Source organism: Podarcis melisellensis (assembly GCF_964234715.1).
Source record: "Podarcis melisellensis genome assembly, chromosome: 2".
NCBI classification, from domain to species: domain Eukaryota; kingdom Metazoa; phylum Chordata; class Lepidosauria; order Squamata; family Lacertidae; genus Podarcis; species Podarcis melisellensis.
This window is the reverse complement of record NC_138529.1, coordinates 65,877,084-65,897,361: the sequence shown is the minus strand read 5'-3', so window position 1 is coordinate 65,897,361 and position 20,278 is coordinate 65,877,084. Positions and strand designations below refer to the sequence as shown.

At 46.5% G+C, this 20,278-nt stretch overlaps 1 protein-coding gene across 8 annotated transcripts in view; it reads left to right on the top strand.

Moving 5' to 3' along the window:
- The first annotated feature begins 1,205 nt into the window (after positions 1-1,205).
- Positions 1,206-20,278, top strand: part of EBF1 (EBF transcription factor 1) — a 375,555-nt gene continuing 356,482 nt past the window's right edge. For all 8 annotated transcript variants that reach the window (XM_081901052.1, XM_081901048.1, XM_081901051.1 and 5 more), the window contains exons 1-4: positions 1,206-2,356; positions 4,055-4,211; positions 4,852-4,915; positions 5,883-5,938. In XM_081901052.1, the coding sequence (XP_081757178.1) occupies positions 2,223-2,356; positions 4,055-4,211; positions 4,852-4,915; positions 5,883-5,938 (411 nt within the window). In that variant the 5' untranslated portion in view covers positions 1,206-2,222. The remainder of the gene's footprint in view (positions 2,357-4,054; positions 4,212-4,851; positions 4,916-5,882; positions 5,939-20,278) is intronic.

Sequence of the window (20,278 nt, the reverse complement as noted above, 5' to 3'; positions counted from 1 at the left end):
TGGGTGCTTTTGTTTCGGTTTTTTTGCAGGCATCTGCCTTATGACCTCGTCCGGCTATAAATTAGAAACAAATCCCACGAATCTCTCGATGATGGGGTGAGGGGGGAACTGTACAATCGGTCGTGAGAGTGAAATTAACAATGCGGACGGATCATCTGCTCTTTTTTTTAAAAGAGGAACACCAGCTTGGTGGTGGGTGACAGCTGTGCTCACAAAATCGTCTCCATTATGGAAAGGATGGTGGGGGTTGCATCCAGTCGGAAGGGCCTGTCACTGTGGCCCGCAGCAACAACAACAACAACAGCAACAACAGCAGCAGCAGCCGCAGCAACAACAGCATTGGAGGACGTTCCTCTTTTTAAATTTTTAATATTATTTTTTGCGGTTGGCTGAAGGGCTGCACAGCACGAAAGTAACCCCACCCGCACCTTGGGCACGTAACTTTGGGACGAGCGGCGGACGAATCGTCGAGGCAGCGGGAAGAAGGACCTTGGTCCCTGCGCCCATTTCACGCGAAACCTGGAGGGCAAACTCGCCTCTTTCGATCGGGGGGAGGCTGCTATATTGGAAATATTTAACTCGATGTGCTGGAGAGGGAACAAGAAACCCAAACTGCAGCCACCTTTGGTTTAGCGATGGGATCGCGAGAGGCCAAGAGCGAGCAATCAGTTGCTGGACGGCGCGCCTCGCCAGCCCGAACTTCCACGCGTCTTAAAACAAAAACAACACCACGAGGCTGCTGCCGGAGAGCCAGCGCGCTGCTCTCCGCCTGCATTTGCGCCTTTCCACTCCGATCCTGCCTCTTCCCAACCCGATCCTGTCCCCTTTTCCCCTTCCTTCCTTCCTTCTCCTCGCCGCCCGCAGCTCTCGCGCCCTGGCTGGCAACTTTCTCCGGTCTTTTCCCGGCGAGGCGAGCGGGGCGGGGCGATGCTAATGAGCGGGGCGTATCCCCCCGGCCCGCCGCGCGACGCACCTCGGAGTTCCTCGCCGCCCATTGGCGAGCCGCGGCGCGGCCGAGGAAGTTGTGACGCTATGCAAATGGAGAGGGCGGCGCCGGGCCCGGGCCGGGCCCCGCCCCCTGCCCGCTGGGGCTGCTGCGCTCGTGTTTGGCTGCGGGGAGAGTCGGAGCGGATTCCATTGGGAAAGACTGCAAATCACTCCGGTTCGAGCGCGTGGGGGGGGGAGGGAAGAAGGGGGAGGGAAGAAGCCAAGAGGATCGCCGTCCACCCGCGGAGGCTGCTGCTGCTGCTGCTCCTGCTGCTGCTTACCTTTGCCGGCGTGTCTTCCTCTCTCGCTCTCTCCAGCAGCCAGCCAGGCAGGCAGGCAGCTTCCTGCGCTGGGGAAGAAAGGCAGGAGAGAGAGAGAGGAGCCAGAGGAGCTCCGGAGAAAGGAAAAAAAGCAAATATATATATTAATATATACATATTAAAGAAAGAGGGGGAAAAGATCTTTGGCTGGAGGGAAAGAAAAGCCAGGAAGAAAAGGCACCAGAAAGAAGAGCGCGCGGGAGGCAGCAAACTTGCCGCTCTCTTGTCACTGGAAAATGACACTTGAGGTAGCCAAGGGCGCCGCCGCCGCCGCCGCCGCCGCCGCAGCAAAAGCCGCCGCCGCTCCAGTCGATCCTATTGTTTCTTAAACTGCCTTCTTTCTCCGGCGATCCCAAGGAGGGTGACTTCGGCGCGGAACGGGGACGGCGCCTTCGCCCTCCGGCTTCTGGCGCGATCCCGGCCAGCGAACAAACGATCGTCGTCATCTTCATCTTCATCATCATTTTTTTTTTAAAAAAAAATATTATTGTTGTTATTCTTCTCCTCCAAAGGCCACTCCGCCTCGACAAGAACCAGCTCGCCACCAGCCAAGCCAAGAGCATCCGCGGCCAACCCCGGGGGAGGGCGATTTCGGTCCCCCTCTGGATTCTCTCTCGTTTTGTTTTTCCTCCCCCGCTGCTGCTGCTGCTTCTCCCTTTCAATGTCTGTGTTTGATTTTCTCTGATTTGCTTTGATTCCAGCAGCGGTTCCAGAGAAAAAGAAAGAAAGCAAAGCAAAGAGCGAGAAAGAGAGAGAGAGAGAAAGCAAGCAAGAAAAAAAACACTCCCTGGCGATTTATTATCATCAACACTATTCTTTGTTGTTGTGTTTTGTGTTGTTGTCGTTCTCTCTCTCTTAGATCTATATTATTACTATTTTTTAAGAAGAAGGGAGGGTCCTGGTTGCTTTTAATTCATGTTTGGGATCCAGGAAAGCATTCAGCGGAGTGGGAGCAGCATGAAGGAAGAGCCCCTCGGCGCGGGCATGAACGCGGTCAGGACCTGGATGCAGGGCGCCGGCGTCCTGGATGCAAACACGGCCGCGCAGAGGTACGTAGGCGCTGGCGCAGCATCTCTCGCTCCCCTTGCCTTGCCCTCCTCTCCCTTCTTGTCTCGGCAGGATACCTCTCCAGCAACACCAGCTCCCCGCAGCCGACTTTTTGCCTGCAGGACTTTTTGCGCTGGGGGCACTTTTTGTTGTTGCAAGCGCCTTGTCAGTGGCGTCTTTACGCGCCTTGGCTCTTCCTTCCTAGTTGGGCAAACACGTCTTTCTCTGTCTCTCGCTCACACTTTCCATTTCCCCTCCTCCTCCCCAAAATGGTTTTCACAATATGTTTACTCTTCCGATGCCCCAGTCTCATAACCGTCTCTCCATCTCTCAAAAAAGCTACATTAATAAGTGCAACGCTCTTCCTTCCCCAGCATAACCCTCCAGAAGATATAAGCACTAATGCGAATTGACCCCCGTTTCTTCCCAAAGCCTCGATTTTTGTGAGTGAGTTGCATCAGGCAATGAACTTTTTCTAGATGCACAACGCTAGACGCGTGTGTGTGTCCCTTCTGCAAAACCTTTGCAATATTTATTGGTAGTCATCCTCCTCCTCCGCGGATGCTCTTCCCGCCCTCCACAGCCTTGCATTCTGCAAAGCCTCTGTCCCGGACATCTCTAAATCTTCCTCTTTCACACACCCCTCTTGCTGCCCGTGTTTGCGCGGAAGCAAGTCCGAATTATTGCCGTGGGACTCGCCTCCAAGCCAGCCCCGGTTCGGATTGCAGCCTGGGGCGCATTTGCTAAGACGGATCCGGAACCAAGAGCCAACTCTCGGTTTTAACTGTCATGTTCGGCTGTATTTCACGTCCATCCTTCTCTGCCCAGTACCACCCCCCGGAAAAATGCCCCTCTGAGGAAGGGAAAGTTCTGCAGGGACAACCCAAAGGTTGAAATGTTTAAAGTTTTCCTAGGCAGCCTGTGGCGGGATGGTTCCCATCGCAAAGAACCGGAGAGGCGATGGAGCCAGAGGCGCTCTTAAAAGCTCGGGCGGAAAGATAAGGCACATGGCGGGTTTCCCTGACAGCTGAGGCCAGAGCGGAGGGGACTGCGAAAGAACAGCGCTGGGAAAGCAAAGCTCAGCTATCTCGGGCAGCTTAAAGCAATCTATAATTCAACCTGAGCTTTACAAAGTGGAAATAGAAGGTTTGTGGGTGGAGGGGGGGGTGTTTCAGGAGCAAAATAAATGTTTCATAAAAAAAATAAATCATAATCACTTTGGAGAGCATTGTTTCTTCCTTTCTGGCTCCAAGGAGCTAGGCGCTCCAACACGGGAGAGAAAGAAAGAAAGAAAGGCAACAAAATACAGTAGCTGAATCACTAAGTTTGCCTCCCCTGTAGGACTGAGCCACCTGCTCTGGTTTCTCCTTCGGGCTAGTGAGTTTCACAGAATTTTCTGCTGGAGAATAGGAGGACCAGGCCTAAAATGGATGTGGGTGAGGGCCCTTTAGCTGTGACCCGAAAGCTTGCTGGGCATTTTAGAAAGCCGTGCGGGACCCTGGCCTGGGACTTGGAGTGCTTTTCGGCTCGCTAGCCCCGGCGCCCCTTACTCGGTGGCGTCTAGTGTCCTAACTCCAGCGAGGGTGACCAGAAAGGCGGGCAGGGGTGGCATGTGGGAGAGAGACCCCCTTGGAGATGGGAGTTAAGAGGGTCTTGGGACCGCCTCGGGGCTCTCTAACCGTGTGTGTCTTTGACTGCAGCGGGGTGGGCCTGGCCCGGGCTCATTTCGAGAAGCAGCCGCCTTCCAACTTGAGGAAATCGAACTTCTTCCACTTCGTGCTGGCTCTGTACGACCGGCAGGGGCAGCCGGTGGAGATCGAGCGCACCGCTTTCGTGGGCTTCGTGGAGAAGGAGAAAGTAAGTGAACGTGTGAAGTGCGGGGTGGGTGGGTGGTGAAGAGGCTGCGACTGCCTCACCTGCGAATTGTAACCCTCCCCCACCCCTTGCACAGCCCATCACCAGACAGAAAGAGAGAGAGAGAGAGAGAGAGAGGGAAGGAGCGCAATTCCACACCTCCATGCCTTAAAATTAGCTTTGCAACTATTTTGCACGCTATTGGGAGCGGGGGCATAACATTGCCTTTGCAAAATCCCTACCAAACGATTCGCCTTCCAAACGCTCGCAGGGTCCCTTTCTCCCCTCAGAACCTCCACCCCAATTGAGCCAGTTTGACAACTTCATGCCACTACAACGCCCCCACCCCGTCGAGTGTCTTCGTGACATCAAGGCGTGCCCCTCCATCCCTGGGCTTCCCTCGTGGGCTTCCCTTCGGTTGCAGCCCTGCCCCAGGCTTCTCTCTCTTCTCCTTTAGGCACTTTTGGTTAAGTGCTTCAAGCTAAATCCCCGCTTGAATGGGAAAAAGGAAAAAGAAAGAAAGCGGGATGTGTGTGTTTGTGTGTAGAAACTAAGAACAAAGTAAAGAAAAGCGCAGAGTGAGTTTGGAGCGTCCCGGTGGTCTGCGATCGTTCTTATATGTGTGCGCCCCTTTTCCATTCAGGAAGCCAACAGCGAAAAGACGAACAACGGGATCCATTACCGGCTGCAGCTCCTCTACAGCAATGGTGAGCCCTTTTCCTGGCTCGGCCCACCCCTGACAGCTCGCGGCGGCTTGAAAGCTCTAGGGAGCTCCCTGGCTCAAGTGAACTGTTTACTCCTGGAAGTGAGAAGCCGGGGAGGGGAGAAGGGATCGCCTCGTCGGGATGCTTTAGGGGGGAAATGGATCAGAGGAAATGAAAAGGGGAAAAGCCACCTCTCCAGTAGTCCCATAAGGCAGGACAGATTCTCTTTCCTTCCCCACGTGGCGACTGCTTTCGCTTTGCATGTTTCCAGCTCACCAGACACAACGTTCCACTTTGGTCAGTCAAACATGGAGGTCGCCAAGGCGGAGCAGGGAGGGGCAGCTGCCCCCTCCAAATCAATGTAAATCAATAAAAATGCATAGCAAACGGAGGTTCTGTCCCCCAAAGCCCTGCTCCCCTAATAAAAGGCCTACCCTCCAAAAAAATTCTTGTCTACGACCATGCAGTCAAACTCAAGGAAAAGAGGAAAAACTCTATTTTCGCCTCCACTCTCCCTTATAATATATATGGGGTGGGGGTTAAGGCGGGGTGACAAGTCAGACTGGGACCGATGGGGGCAAAGGGACACCGGAACACGCGCCATCCAAAAAAAGAAGGGAGGGGTGTCTTCGAAGTGTTTGTGTGCATGCTGGAGTGGCAAGGAATTTGAACCCGGGTTCACTTGCTTTTCGGAATGCTTACGTCGTTGTTATTTTCGCGAACTATCCCCCCAATTTTTTTTAGGGTTGTGCTTGGTAATGACGACAATAAATAACAGTAACAATAATAGTGATTATTATGACAATCGGTTCCAAGACCCTTCCCCCTTGCTCCTGGACAGCCGAGTAACTGAAGTTCAAGAAAACACCGATCTGTCCATTTTGTCATTTTCTGCATTATTTATCGGAACGACGCTCTTGATTAATTTATTTCTCTTCCCCACTCCCCATTCCCCCTCTCCTGCTCGTAGGGATCAGAACAGAACAGGATTTTTATGTCCGCTTAATCGACTCCATGACAAAACAAGTAAGTTCCTCCCGCCTTAATTCGTGCCTGTATACTTTCTTCCTCGGAGAGATCAAGCTGTGTCTGGGGTGGTTGGAGGGGGCGCGCAGGCAACGCGTTTGGTTCGGTTCGCCGCGGGTTGCAGGAAGCTGAGACTGGGGGCTGGCTCGGGGGACCAGTTGGTTGGTTGCCTGTGTGCGTCCCCAGAATTGCGGAGCCGGCGATCGACGCGGGGAGGTCAAGGCGCGTAACGTGCGACTGCTTTTGTGTGCACGCTGCGACAGGCCATGCAGCCCAGTCCCTCTTCTTGGGGGAAGGCGCAGCCGCTCGGGCAACTTGACACAGATCAGCAAATTTGGGGAGGAGAAGGGGTTGGCTTTTTCTCCTCTCCCCACCCCAAGATACCAATTCCATTTCATCCCCTTTGCTGTCCTGACCAAGTTTACCCCGAAGTAAACCCCACTTGGCTCGAGAGACCTTTGTTCCAACTGTCTGCCCGCGGATCCTGGCTTTGCACGGCCGGGTGAAGTTGATAAACTCCTATCCAAACCAGTCCCACAAAGACCTGGTTTCTTGGGCGAGAGCCGGAGGATATTTTCTAAGATCGGCCAGAGTTTTCAAACGGGCTTCATCTTCTGGTTCGATCCCTGTACGGGACAGCTATATATATTCCTGCATTGCGAGGGGTTGGACTAGATGATCCCGAGGACCCTTTCCAATTCTAAGATTCTGCTAAGAGAGGACGGTTGCCATCGGGGCGCATTAGGTGCGAAGGATTTCTCTCTCTTTCCCCCACCCTCACATTTCCTACTCCAAATTCCTAGCCTCTTAAAAGTCCAGGTAGAGGAGAGAGCCAGCAGGCCTAACGGTTAGAGCACAGAAAGGGGGAAAGTCCGCCTAAAGCAGGAGTGATGAGATGACGGAGATCTCGCCTCTGCGCTTGGAAAGGAAAGCGCGCCTGCGGCTGCAGAGCCCAGAGCAAGCCGCGCGCAGCTCAGGCGAAAGAGCGCTTTGGAATCGGCGTTTGGCTGCGATGGGCAAAGCGCCTCCTGCTCCCGGTTTTAGATTGGCCGGGAGCCAGGGCGGGGTGAAGGCGCCGCCGCCTTAAAGGTACAGGATCGCCGTCACAGCCTCCTCGCCAACCTCTCTAATGGGCCAGGGCCAAATAAGGAACTGAGATCGGGTTGCGGCCAGAAGGAGGAGGAGGAGAGGCGGGGAGGGCAATGTTATTTGTCACACACACAGAGATTAATTTTGTCTCCCCCCCAAATCCGAAGTTTTAATTAGGCACAGTTGCTGTTTGAAATAAATAAATAACGTGCGGCTTCCTACTCCCTGAAGGCGTTCAGATCACAGGATTCTTCTCTCCCCCGCCCCCAACTCACTTTAATTATACGAAGGAAAAGAAACAGAAAACAAACACAGCCACGCAAAAACAGCAACCAGCCAGTGTAGCAAATATTTATCCTTCTCTTATTTGCAATGACATTGCTAGTGTTTTTTGGTGGTTGGTTTTTGGGGTGCGGGGAGGGGGGGACAGCGATTAACTCATTAGAGCTTTGCAGCTGTATAACTAGGCAGTGAAATGTATGCCGGGAGGCTAAGTGACTGTTTTAGAAATGCTACGTTCAAATACAAGCCGAGTTTTAATTTGTAATATGGGGAGCTGTTCCTGTGATGCAGGCTAGTTTTGAGTATGACATTTGCTTCAGAACGCTCAAGTGTGTGTGTGTGTGTATGTGTACATACCCAAAGCCAAGCAATTGTGTTTGCAGGTAAAAGGCTCCACACACAGAGAGAACCAAAACAGGAGGCAAGAATTTTGCCTCCCCAAATCACAATAATTTTGTGCTATGATTTAATTAAAAACATTTCTTTAAAAAAAATCTAAAATTAAAATACTTTAAAATCAGAGCTGATTAGCATTCGTGTTAATCATTTGAAGTAATCAGTTGAGGTACATAGTCTTATTCAAGTTTTGTTTTTCTATAAAGTTGGGTTTTTGTGTGTAGGAGGGGTTGCTCCACTTTAAAAAGGCCAGACAAAATCTCCAACATTTGCACACATTTATAAACCAGTTTCTGGGTGTTTCAAATTCTGCCTTCAAAAACTTTTATTGCTTGGCTTTGTTTTTGGTGGCTTTTTGACACCAAACCAGAAAGGTCAAAGTGCTGAGTTTGTTTTAGAACACTGTCTTTGATGGTCCCTAAACACCTTTTCCTGCTATTGATGGCTGTCTTACAATAGAAAGAAAAAGAAAGAAAATGAAGTAATTATGTTAGACAATTCCATCGTTCAGATACAGCTAATTGAAAGATACTCTTTTGAAAGAGTCTGTAGCAGGGGCTGAAACAAAAACAGGAACAATTCTCTAACAGCAAGTCTCGAAAAAGTGGTGATCAGAATTGGCTGAAAATGGATCTGTCAGCTCATATTTAAATTGGCAGAAGCCCTCACAGTGCTTTGGGGTGTGTCTTGTGTATTTCATGACGAATTGCTACAAAAATACCATTAAATATTATAATTGAACAGCTTTTATATTACAGTCATGTAAGAGATGATGTTTCCACCTTTCATAATTATGATCCCCTGGTGGAAAGCGACTATTTGAGTTTCTATAGCTTTAAAGCACTTTCCTTTAACAAGGCACTTTGCTTATGATTGCATTGTTGTCAAATCATCTGTGAGTTTTCTTAAGAAAATAAAAGGTGAATAGTCTGCCATCCTTCACTTAAATACGATGGTGAGATTTAAGAAGCCTGAATGCAGGATTGCAGCCTTTGTTTGTTTGTAGCATTTATAATATAGATATTACAGGCTATAATCACCTTTGGCGGATGTCTCAATTCCCCCACCCCCTTCTGTATCTAAATCTGCAGTGAGGAAAAATACAGTATCTTTTTCTGAGTTTGGGGTGGGATCGAAGAGTATAACTGACAAATAACATAGACAGAACCAAGATCTGAGGGAGAATGTTGATACAGAACTACATTAAAAGCCTCTTCTGTGGATGTGAATGTAGAAAATAGCAAGCTGGTGGATACAAGCGTGTTGTGTTATTTGCTTCCTTGTTAGGCCCATGAATGTGTTCAGAAGTGGCACATGTGTCTTTAAATATAATCAGCGGCTGTATCAGTTTTTGTGTGTGTGGTGATCTGATTATTATTTCTGGAAAGCAAAGACGCTTGCTAAATTTCTGCTCGAAACAAATTTGCTTGGGAGGTCTTGAAGCCTGTGCGCTAGTTAATCAAGGAAGGAAGGTCAGTGCTACATAGGGCTTGCCAACGTGTCCAAATGTGGAGACATTGCTAGCGGTTTAGCGCAGAGTGTGCATAATATATAGGAGATTCCCGAGTAACTTTCAGCTTGTAATTAAATTGTGCAAAGCCTGGTTGGAAAAAAAAACTTTAATCTTTAATGCAAGTTAAACATATATTGTCAACCTACTTAGAGGGGCAGTATTCCAGTACACACGACTCAGAACAAATTGGATAATGGAATGATGACTCTGAAATGAAACTGTGGCAGGAGCATGCATGCCTTAATGGGGTGGCGTCAGCGGGAGTCTTGCGCACGTGCCTTCGTCAACAATGACTGTCTTACACGGCAGTCACTGTTTCAAAGACATTTGTTGCAAATATTATTTTTTGAAAAATATTTCTGAAAAGGTTAATGAACAAATAGGTTGTCCCCTTTGCCTCTAGGAATGTGTCAGTGAAGAGACACCATTGAAGGGAAAGGGTGGTTTAAATCTATAGTGATATTGATATAAGCATGTAGGTAACTATAATCATTTAATTCAGAAAAATAAGCTTTAATAGATGGTTTATTATCCACAGTGATTGCAATCACTTTCATTCAATTGTATTATTATTATTATTATTATTATTATTATTATTATTATTATTTCTTTGTTTAAATGTCTGGATGCTTGAGACTCTGTATGAAAGTCATGGACAGATGTTGGGCTTGAGATATTGCTTTTTTAAAAAATAAAGCAGGTCGCAATAGTGTTTTATGAGTCATGGATATTATCCCAACTTCATCTGTATGTTTTTTAAAAAACAACCCCTAAAGCCTAAGAATAGACAAGGGTATATTTTGGGTAGAAATCTTGAAATAGTTACTCATGAATAAGCCATTGTTGGCTTAAATGGGACAGTACCTGCATGCAACTGCTTGCCTATATTTAGCAGTCTCCAATACTGCCTAAGAAATTAGACTTGGGTCCTGGTATAGTGACAAAGCTTCCCCCAGTTGGTCTTCAGTGAGAGCTGATTTAGGCTTATGGGCATTAATTTTGTCTCTGCATGCATATAAGCAAACACCCAATCTTACTTCCCTTGCCCCAAACATGTGAATCTGTCCCTGAAGTTTTAACAGTGGTCAGGCCTTCAAGTGTGTGCATGTATCATGTTGTGTTTTATGTGTCTATATCGCACTTGGCATTGGACGTATTGGCAATGTAAAGCTGGATGCCGTGGGTGCTTCTCAGCTCTGGAATGATGTGCATGTAAATATACATGTATGCAACCTGATAAACAATACCCTACACTGAACAACGTTAAGTTCTCTTCAGTGCTGAGAGCAGATCTTTTCACAGTTCAGTCCTAATGCACTTCGTAGAAATAAGTAGAGCTGTTTCCTGCAGAACATTCCCCCATGTAAGGCATTCTAGATGCTATATCAAACATTGTTTCAAATAACTCTATAGATGTCTGTTCCCTCCCCTCCCTGCCGCTGAGCATGATGCACATGGTACATATGTAGTTTTCCATTTTTGCCACGATCCTGCTGTGCCAATGCACACAGGTATTCAATCAGCTCTCTGCTCAGCATATTGCATGGTTCTGTGGCTGGCACATAGGCGATTAAAATATTATGAATCCATTCAGAAAAGAACTCTGCAGAATCTGAGCCATTGAGCACAACGCGCCTTTGAAAACGCAAGAGAGAAAGTTTGCAATCGAGCCAGGTTCCAGCAGCTTCAGTGTTCCTTTGGTTGCATGTCAGAAAGTGCAGGTGATTTTAATTTCCTCATACGGAGAAGAATGCAGAAGTCTGAAATTTGCATGCATGATCAGGACCTGTGTGTTTGGGAAAATGTAAACTCATCACAGTGGAAAATGTGTTGTTTGGAGTCTGGGGGTGAAAACAAAGCTGAGGATTTTGGAGCGACTGCCTGGGCCAGATGGCCTAGTGCATTCCCAGTCTGGCAGCCCAACTGCTCCCTCCTGTATAATATACAGCCATTTGTTCTGGGATATTTACGCTAGAGTTGTTTCCATGTGAATGTTTGAGAAGCGTTGAAAATGAACATATTAAGGGGGGCAAAAATTTTATTTAATTCATGTGAATTCAAGTTGATTAGCGAGCCAACATGCCAGGGATGAGAGAATGAGAACAATGAATAGTGTCTTTTGGTTTAGGGCTGTTGAGCAAGAAAAATAATCGCTATATTTTGGGGGCCAGTCTGGGAAATCCCTTATTGCTCTACCTATTCAAACATTATAGCAAATAATGAGAGGCTGCTCTGCAGCCGGAATTCAGAATTAGTGGCTGGTTAAATATTGCAAGTGGAAATTATTTTAATCCAGAATCTAAGCACTCGTTCCTAAATATTTCCAAGGCTTTATCAGTACAGCATGATGGTCTGAACCCTTATGATTGGTATTTTATGATTATCTAAATACCCAGTGCCCCTTCTCCAGACACAGACCTATGGATGCAACCTGATGTATAAAATGCTTCTTTTATCTGGACACCTATTTGTCTGCATAATGTTAGATAGCACTCAGATATCCCAAGTGGTAAGAGATAATTTGCTGGATATAGGGACATAGGGATTGGTTTGTGACCATTTATGTACATTGGGTTACCGCATATCCAGTGGTGGTGTTCAGCTAACAGAAGACTGCTGCCAGCAGAAAGGGGATTTGGGCATTTTCAGGCAATTATCCCACCCATCCCTGCAGCCCGCCTCACCTGCCATAAATATGGTGCAGAGGTTTGGAGGAGCGGGTGGGGAGAAATTGCTAAAAAACAACTTATTGCCCTATTCTGCAGATGAAAACCTTACTGCCTGCTCAGCAACATTGTTGGATACAACCCATGGGCTCCAATCCAGCTAAAGTTAGTTGCTCCTATGTAACATTGCAGCTAATGGAACAAGTTAGTTATGACTGTAGAGCACGTCCCGCTGGAATATCCAAATCTGTGCATTTTTTAAAAACCCAGTGTGGTTGGACATATATCCCAATGAGTCAGAGGTCTTGTTCTGGAGGGGGTTGCACTCCTACTGAGTGAACCAGTGAATAGTTTGGTTTGCTCCTAGAATAATTGTTGTTGAGAAGCACCTCTTTTCAGCCTTGGCTGGTTCACCAGCTTTTCCGTCCTATGACGGGCAGAACCTGGCTACTGTGGCCCATGTGCTGATAACCTCATGTTTGGATTACTCTATGTGAAGCTGCCCTGGAAGTTTTGTTGCATGTGGCTAGGCTCCTGTCAGAGCAGTGGTGGGCTTCAAAATTTCAGTGGCTCCCTGGGCAATGCCAAAATTCACCCCCTTCCACCTCTCACTTTCTGTTATTCATCATTGTTGCTGTTCCCTCTCAGTTTGGCACCCAGTGTGGGTGAACCAGTCATGTTCCCTTAAATCCACCTCTGGTCAGAGGCGGCCTGCAGTGAGCACGAATTGTGGAAGAACTGCAGTGGCTTCTAATATGTGACTGAGCCAGTTTCATGGTTTTGGTACTTGTGTACAGAAAGCCCCAAACAACTTGGAAGCTCAATTCCCGGGGGAACACCTGCTGCTCTATAGACCAGCCTGTATATTAAAGTCAGCTAAGGTGGCTTTCAACAGCCTCACCATTTTTTTTTATATTTGTTTGGCAGCGTTGTGGGGGAGAGGCTTCTCGGTGGGGGCACCTTGCCTTTGGAATGCTCTTCCCTTATAATAGGATGGATGCTGATTCTGTTCTGCTTTGGACACCAGGCTCAGGCCTTCCTCAACATTTAATGTCAGACTATTTGTCCTGACCTCTTCAGGTTGCTGTGCATTTGCTCCTGTTCTTAAGCTGTTGAGTGTTTTTTTGTGTTGCTTTTAACTTGTAACCCACTTTGAAATCACTAGCAATGAAGAGCAGGATAGAAATGTTTTTAATAAGTAGTAGTAGTATGTATATATGTATGTCTGTATTTATTTATACCCTGCCCATCTGACTGGGTTTCCCCAGCCACTCTGGGCGGCTCCCAACAGAATATTAATAACACGATAAAACATCAAACATTAAAAACTTCCCTAAACAGGGCTGCCTTCAGATGTCTTCTAAAAGCCATTTATTAAAAGTTATTTCTAAATTAACAAACATAATGGTCCTAGTTGGAGGTAAGGGGAAAGGATTTAATTGCCCTTTTAATATACTTTTCCAACCTCCTATCAAGACATACCCCGGAGTTAAAACTATAAAAGACAAACACACCCACACCAGGGGGAAATTGCATCACATGGTTGTTTATTTCTTTACCCATGTGGGTTATGGTGTACATTTGCAAAATTATTTTTAGTACCTACAGTAGTCTAACTTTATACTGGGGAACTTTCACTTCACTTCTTCCTAATTTATTGATCTCCTTTTGTAACTGGGTTTCACTGGAGCAGAGCCCTGCATACCTTTGACAATTATCCCACCAGAGGTCTGGGTTTCATGAACAGAGCATGAAAAATATTTGGAAGTATTTAGCTCAATACACCATTTTATTTTAATGCATACAATAGAAGGGTGGTGTGTGTGTGTGTGTGTGTGTGTGTGTGTGTTTAAAGGAATCATAATTTAGCAACTTCCTGTAGTGGGACCTAAGTTTCTGTCAGCTGCAAAGATCTGAGACTGTTCTTCCTTCCGTCCTGAAACCAACTGTTGTAAATGTTTGCCGCCATGGTTTGTGAGCACAGACGGCAACTGTAAGCTAACCAGTCAGCCCCACACTTCTTATATTGTGCCATTTGCGAGAAGAGGCAACATCCTAAGAGTGGCTTAGAGAGCCAAAATAGAGTGGCACCCTGTGTATCCTGTTATCTGTGTATCCTGTTCACACACTGAGGGGGGATTCTTTTGGTCTTCCAGGCCCTTCATTGCAGCTTAGAGGTCTGCAAACTTATTCTTCCGAATAAATCTTGGTAATGGTGCAAGGGAAGGATAACAAAAGGCTGTTCTCCACAGGTCCTTAACAAATTAAATATCTGCAACATTCTAGACATGGGAAGAACATGTTCACCTGTGCACTCGCATGTCAAGTTTAGCCAAGTAATGCTTAAGGACCACTTCTTTCAATTTCTCTGCCCAAGACGGTCTCTTTCCTCCCCTGCAGCAGGCAAAGTGTTCATGGGACTTGGCCATTGAGAGCATGGCCTGTCCGTTTTTTGCATGCTCTTGCTTTTGCATGGTGTTGGTCATGTGCACTGCACTGTTTCTGCATGAACACATGGTGCATCAACCTGCTCAACGTAGTTGGGTGACATGGATCTAATTTCCCTGGTGCTTGTGCACAGATCCTAAGCACCTTGGATGGACCAGGCTCACATATAATGTAGGGGCAATCTTGGCAGGAATGTTGCACCAGTGTGTTTGTATGTCAAGTTGGACCAGCTTTCTAAGCATTGTCTAAACTGACCGGTAGTGGCTCTCCAGGGTTTCAGGCAGGGAGTTTTTCCAGGCCTACCTGGAGCTGCCAGGGACTGAACCTGGGACTTTCTGCATGCAAAGCAAATGCTCTGCCACTGAGCTAAGGCCCTTCCCAACACATGCATGGCATTTAATGCAATTCGTTGATCAGCTATTATCAGTAAACAATCTGAAATGCAGGTAAAATTGTGAACTGGCTTGCTTTTTTGTTCTTGCAAAGAAGGAAATACTGAGGAGCATCTGCACAACCCAACACATGTGTGTGTGTGTGTGTGTGTGTGTCTGTGTGTCTGTGAGAGGGGGGTTGCCAACTTTCAAATCCGCACGTACAGCTCTCTCTTCAAGCACAGTTTGATAGACAGCAATTGGCAGGTGATAATGCTTAGCTGCAAAAGTGGTGCCTGCTGATTTATGCAAATCGAAGCTTTGTTATAGGGCAGGAGAGGGTTGCTTTTGCTTTTATCTAGTTGGCAATCCTAAAGGAAATGCAAAACTTTTGGTAACCTCTATATGTGGCTCATAGAATGGGAGCTGAAAGAAGTAGACAGTGTCCATCTCCCGGCCATGCTGGAGTCTTCTGTTTTAATACATGCAGTTGCCTTGATAATAGCTGAGTGCAAAGAAATTGAAGTGAGCCCCTAGTGCATCGCAAGGCTAAGGATGTTATGCACGTAAGCAAAAGGACTGCTGATGTTAAACACAACAGACAGGTGATTAGATACCACACTGTTGACTCTGTTTGTTCATTATTGCTATTTAGCTGGGTTTTGTTTTTTAAAAAGTAGGTACCTGGAGGTTAAGTAAGCATAGCAGATGCATGGAGAGGAAGTGAAGAAAGGGAGGGAATTAAATCTGCTTGCTCTTATTTGTAGCTGCTAGTGAAGCTGATGTTGCTGCAATTAAACTCACATTGACTCCGGTGCCAGCAAGATTGGCAGCTGAGCATGCACAGTGGTGGGGCTTCAACATTTTCAGTTCTTACTTAAGTAGGGGGTGGGATCCTTTGGGGCCCTACTGTGCTGTATTAAATGCAAAATCAATTATTCAGCGCAAAACACCATTGCCCCAGCTTCGTTGGCTTTTTGGCAGCGCCCAGATAACCTGACATATCAAATGCAATTAAGCCTTTGGTATTCTTCCATTCCTGCGGTCAAAAAGTCCACTCTTGATAACATAAAAACCCCACAGCATCAATCACCCGTGTTTCCTTTTGATTCTAGGAAGATATTTTTAAAAATCTAAACCTGCAAAAATCACAGTAGACTAAAACTTCATTTATTTAAATAATAGATTTATATTAAATGAACCTGTATCTGGTCATGATGATTTGCAGGTAAACCTCTACTTGTAAATATTCCTTAAAAATTCCAAGAGGCAAATCATTGTGTGTTTTTTAAAAGCACCATCTGATGTAGGAATTAGTACCAATGATTTTAGTGCAGTATAGTGTTTACTTGCACAGATCCAGAACTCTGTGTGCACTCCAGTGTGCACCCAGACCTCCTTACATGGAGTGGTTTCCTCATTCTCTTTAATTGTGTGCAAGACTCCATCCACGGGAATGTTTTTCTGCCTCTCTGCACAGCAGATCCCCCTCACCTGCAAGAGATCTCTGGATGACCACAAATGCTTTTAACATGAGGGTTTCTCTGTGTTTCCAAGCCTAAGGACTTGTAAGTTGGAGCTGGTTCAAGCAATTCTGTGAGGTGTGTGGCTGAGTCTGGGTGAAACTGCCTCACGGCACCTTAGGGAGATGGGATGTTTCAAACCACCCCTAGTTCTCCTTGCACATCCAAAACCCACTTCATCTGCATGCCCTCGCTTTGCACGTACAGAGGGATTTTGACATGGAGTGCTTTCAAGTAAGTCACCATTATGGAAAAGTATGAATCAGCTCAAAGTTCCACTGAAGCCAGTGAGATGTGCCTGTAAATAGGTGAGTGGATATGGAGTTGTCTAGCCCAGTGCAGTTCACTCTAACTCAGTAGTGGGAGCCAGATGTGGCCCTCCAGGGCCTCTCTATCTGGTGCTCAGCAGCCCTATTTCACACCTTCAAGTATTTTTTTTTTTTTTTTTTTTTGCCTAACTGGAATGTATCCTTGAACAGATCATGCCTCTTGGTTGCCTGGAATGAAGGATATATAGAGGTGTGTGTGTGTGTGTGTGTGTGTGTGTATGTAAACAAGCCCGCTGTATAAAGGTAAACATTTGCTGGTTCCCACAATTTTGCTTCTCACCCCTGGCATGGGGCCCCCTGCCATGTGCCCAGATGGCACTGTGGACATTGATCAGATACTTGCTCTAACTGGCATCAATTCTTAAAGACTTCAGACACCAATCCTTAGCAGCCCTGATCCCCAAGATCTGCTTAAATGAGAGATGCTGATGGTTGGACTCGGCATGCAACTAACATGCAATGCTACCGAGCTGCATCCCTTTCTCTAACCATTTTTCTCCTTGCAGTACTGAGCTCAGATCCTGCTAAGCATGTCAGGATGGGAAGCCAGTGGCTTTTCAAAAGGGAAAAGAGAAACACACTTGGTACACAAAGCCCCAGTGGGTGAAACAAGTGCAACAGTATATGCAAAGGAGCACAGGCTGAAATCCCTCTGAAATGCAAGCTAAGATCTTGGTTGATGAGAAAGGGATAAGATCTGGACCCAGGGAAGACACCCCCCCACCAAACCCTCTGCAATAAAGATGCTGAGAAAGTCCCTCTGTACAAGCTCTGTTAGAGCTTTCTTAAAAAGTGACGTTGGCGTGAAGGCTGCAGAATGCTACAGCAACATCAGTGCTATTATTTACGGCACTACTAAATCATATTAAAATATAGTATACCGTACTGGAGTGTGATAATACTATGTTTAAGCAATTACTTTTGCTGGCTAAGATTCATGACTGCTGCACAGGCAAACCTCACCCCCTCCTATCGCTTTCAGTGGGCAACCTTTTCAAAAGCAAAGTTACCGCAGTGCCAAGCCGTCTCATTTTATGCATGGCTTTGTTCCGCTTGTTTAGCTGTACTAGTTTGCTTGAGCTGGCCAGGCACACACACACACACACACAGGAATTTTACTTGTTGGTTTGTGTTAGGGATGCCATGAAATGACTTATACTTTTAAAAGCAAAGTTTTTATGCAGTGCCCTTTTTAGTAAGGGCGTGCCAAATGATGCTGCGGACTGCAGCTCTGGCATCATAGAATTGTGGAGTTGGATGGGACCACAAGAGTTATCTGGTTCAACTCCCTGCAATGCAGGACTCTTTTGCCCAATGCGAGGCTCAAACCCACAACCCCGAGATTAAGATTCTCATGCTCTACCAGCTGAGCTGTGTGCATTTTAATTTATTTATATATTTGAATGTTTATGACCCCCAGTTTTTCATAAAATATATCAAGGCAGCTTACAACATAAAATGCAATGGAACCTATCTACAATTGTCTATAAAGCATAATGAAAAACATCAATAAAGCATCAGTAGATATTGTCTGGTATCTACTGATACATTGTAAATATACATTGTCTCTTTGAAGCAAATGGGAGTACGAGGCTAAGTTAGGTGTGAGCCACATTTATTTCTATACAGTACATCTTGAAACGATTCACTCATAGACATGAATATTGCCTAAACCTGTAATAGGAAGCTGGTTATAAGTCATTCAATGACTATGCTGCCTAAAGTGCTACAACTCCCTCTTGAGGAAAGCTAATTCCGCTCTCTACCTCCAAAACAAAACACTCTAATGGTCTTCCTTAGTTAAGATAGTCAAAATCTTCATTTTTAGGAAGGCTTTGGGGACATAAACTGTTGTTTCCCTTTTGAAGTAGTTTTAATGGCTGTGGTTACATTGTTTTTGATGGTTGTTTTTTTTTTAAAAAAACACACATTCTACTCTCTCTCTTGTTTTAATGTTTTATAGCTGTTGTTTTTCTTTCCATTGCCAAATTGTTTTTTAAATGGTTAAGTTATTGTTTCAACTTGCATCGTTAACTACCTTGGGCTCATTGAGGAAAGGCAAGCTATAACCATTTTGAATGAATGAATGAATGGATGGATAATAGCTAAATGGAACACCCATGTTTCGAACCAGTGTACCTGACATAAGAACAGGTCAGTGGGAATTGCTCGGCTGCTGCAGGAGACAGAGTGGGCTAGGCAGAACTTTGGTCTGATTGAGCCAAGGCAGTATTTTCCTGTTCTTGCATTATATAGAAGCATCGATGGAAGATGCAGAGGTGGTTTTAGGACAGTGCCACCAGTTCCCCCACACTGGGCACCCAGTGCAGAGGGAGCCTGGTAAGCACTTGCTCAGCTAGGAGAAGGAGACGTGAGGGCTCTGACAGTGTCCTAGAGTCCCCTCACCTTCTCCAAGCCTTGCATGGCATGAGGGCTGGGGTGGCAAGTTTTGGCCTAGCTTAGGGCACCACAGTACCAAAGTCTGCCCAGGAAGATGCACACATGGTTTTGTAGGTCACCTGGGGATCTACAAATGCTATTTCACTCATTCCTGGAGACAGAAGACAGGAAGATGCACCTCTATGTAGCACCTAAGTTACTGGTGAATTTGGAAGCATTTCCTGCCTGCGGTTGGTAAAGCACAGGGGGAGCACATGAGGACAAAGGACAAGAGGGCTTCTGTATTTTTTAAAACTGTTGTGTAGAGGAGGGCGTTTCAGTCGAGGCAGGCTTTCTTGCCGTCGCAGGATAAGCCGCTCCTGCTGAAAACACCCCCTTTCTTTGCAACTAGTAAAGACAAATACAGGAGCCCTGCCCTCCTCTGCATCTGCTCACCCTAGTAAAAGGAGTTTACTAATGGCCTACCTTTAACAAGATGGCACGAAAGGTTAAGTATTGCAAATGCAGAGCTCCATCCTGCAAAAACATATGCCCCTGCACAGCAGTACACCCTGCATGAGGTTGTTTGCCATTTTTATTGGACCTCAATAAATAGCTTGTTGCAGATTTCAGCAGCCAGCCTTTTCTTTTAGGGTTGCCAACTATTGAACTGAACCCCCCCCCCCCCGCCGGCCATAGCTGTTCCTTTACCAGCCATTTGATCAGCATCAATTAGCAGGTGAGGGCAGTTCTGTGCCATAAAAATCTTTGCCTGCTGATTGCTGCAGAATAAAAAGTCTTTTAAAGGGCCAGACCAATGATTTTGTGTTCTAGCCCATTAGGCTTCATGGTCTTATGGAGGATCCTTTCTCTTTAAATAGCAACAGTGTATTACTTCGGCAGTGTTTGGGGGCCCTTCAGCCAAAGGGGGACATGGGTGTCTGCCCCAAAGTCCTTCCCTGAGATTCTATTTGTTTTCTCTTGGTTGTGCAGAGTCATATTCCCCCCCCCCCGTTGTGTACATGTTATGGGGGGAAACTGTAAACTTCCTTCAGATGGCGCATGGATTTCTGTTGTGATTGCAGCGTAGAATGTTGCTGTGTGCAAATGGCATAGTGGCGCAGCTTCCCCTTCCTTGTCAGTTTTGCAGCCCAGGCTGATGCTTTATTTATTGACTCAGCTGTAAGCTCCACCAACTTAGAGTCAGCATGTGCAGGACTGGACCCTTAAAGGTACAGGAGCAGGCGGAATGGACAGACCAGGACAGCTTGAAGTCCCACCATTTAGAAATGATTTATTCCACACATTCTGTGGCAGCAAAATTCTGGGCTGGCCACCTAGAGA